At 71.4% G+C, this 1,347-nt stretch overlaps 1 protein-coding gene across 1 annotated transcript; it reads right to left on the reverse strand.

The window, feature by feature from the left end:
- Window positions 1-222: 222 nt before the first annotated feature.
- Window positions 223-1,243, reverse strand: CRLF1 (cytokine receptor like factor 1; the record flags this gene model as incomplete). Its single annotated transcript, XM_026067217.1, has 3 exons — window positions 223-401; window positions 726-894; window positions 974-1,243. Coding segments are annotated over 3 exons (618 nt in total), but the record flags the coding sequence as incomplete, so codon positions are not given.
- Between the last annotated feature and the right edge of the window lie 104 nt (window positions 1,244-1,347).

Consider the following 1,347-nt stretch of genomic DNA (forward strand, 5'->3'; position numbering starts at 1 on the left):
CCCAGCCCCGAGCATCCCCCCATGGGTGCCCCGGTCCCCAGCATCCCTCCGTGGGAATCCCAGCCCCGAGCATCCCTCTGTACCCTCCCTGGCCCTGAGCATCCCCCCATGGGTGCCCCAGTCCCGAACATCCCTCCAGCCCCGAGCATCCCCCCCCCCCGTGCCGCCACCGCGCCGGGAGCGGGGAGAAGAGAAACAAGTGCGAAAAGGGTCCTTACCTACCTGGTTCCGTGTTTTGTGCGATTTCTGCAGCCACACGCGCCACTGGTCGTAGAGCTTGATGCTGAGGTTGGAGCAGCCGTAGGCGTGCTTCTTCACCCAGCCGAAGAACTGCTTCAGCTCCCGCCGCAGCGTCGTGTTCTGCTCGCCGCCCTTGGGCTCGCAGCCGCCCGCCGCCCGCTCTGCGGGGACAGCGGGGTCAGGGTGGCGGCGGTGGGCACCGCCGCTCGCCCCCCCCGGCGCGGGGACCCGGCRCCGAGCCCCCGGCGCAAATAACGGCGGCGAGCGCCGCGCCGGGAGGTGGGGAAACGAGCGGCGCTCCGGCTCCCTGCTGGGAAACAAGAGCTCCGAATTGGCTCCTTTGCAAGAAATCCAGGTGCCGGGCACGGAGCGGGGAACAGCCGCTCCGCACGTCCCGTGTGCGCGCGGGGAAGGGGGGAGCCGCGCGCCGGGGGGGGGCCGCAGGCGGGATCCGCGGGAGGGGGGCCGGGAGCCCCCGCGCTCACCGCTCCGGGGGGTGGAGGCGGCCGTGGGGTTGCTCCAGTCGCTCCAGATGCCGGCTTTCTTGGAGCCGTAGATGCCGAAGGGGTTACAGCGCACTTGGACGAAGTAGACGGTGCCGGGTCGCAGCCCGGCCAGGCGGCACGACGTCTGGTTGCCCACGTCGTCCACCACCTGCGGGGCCGAGGAGGGTGGGTGGGTGGGTGGGTGGGTGCCACCGGCCCGGGGTGCCACCGGGAGCCCCCCGACCCACCTTCCACTCCGAGCTGTCCTCCACGCGGTACTGGATCTGGTACTTGGCTTGGAAGAGGAAATCCTTGAGCGCCGGCGGCGAGCTCCAGCGCACGCTCAGCTGGTCCTCCAGGTCGCCCACGCGGCTCACGTGCACGTCCGCCGGCGGGTCCGTGGTGACTGCGGGAGAGGGCAGGGGCTCGCGCGGGGCGTCTCGCGGCCGCCGCCGCCGCCATGGAGCCGACGGGGTTAAGGAGCCGCAGATGCCTCGAGGAAAACTCGCCGAAACATCCTAATTAGATTAGGAGCAATTCTGCTCGCATATCGCCCATTTCCTGCTTCCGCCCCGCGGCCGGCGCGAGGCCGGGACCGCTCCGTGCCGCGCGCCCACGCCGG

The sequence above is a fragment of the Apteryx rowi genome, unplaced genomic scaffold, assembly GCF_003343035.1.
Source record: "Apteryx rowi isolate R43461 unplaced genomic scaffold, aptRow1 scaffold_2549, whole genome shotgun sequence".
In the NCBI taxonomy this organism is placed as follows: domain Eukaryota; kingdom Metazoa; phylum Chordata; class Aves; order Apterygiformes; family Apterygidae; genus Apteryx; species Apteryx rowi.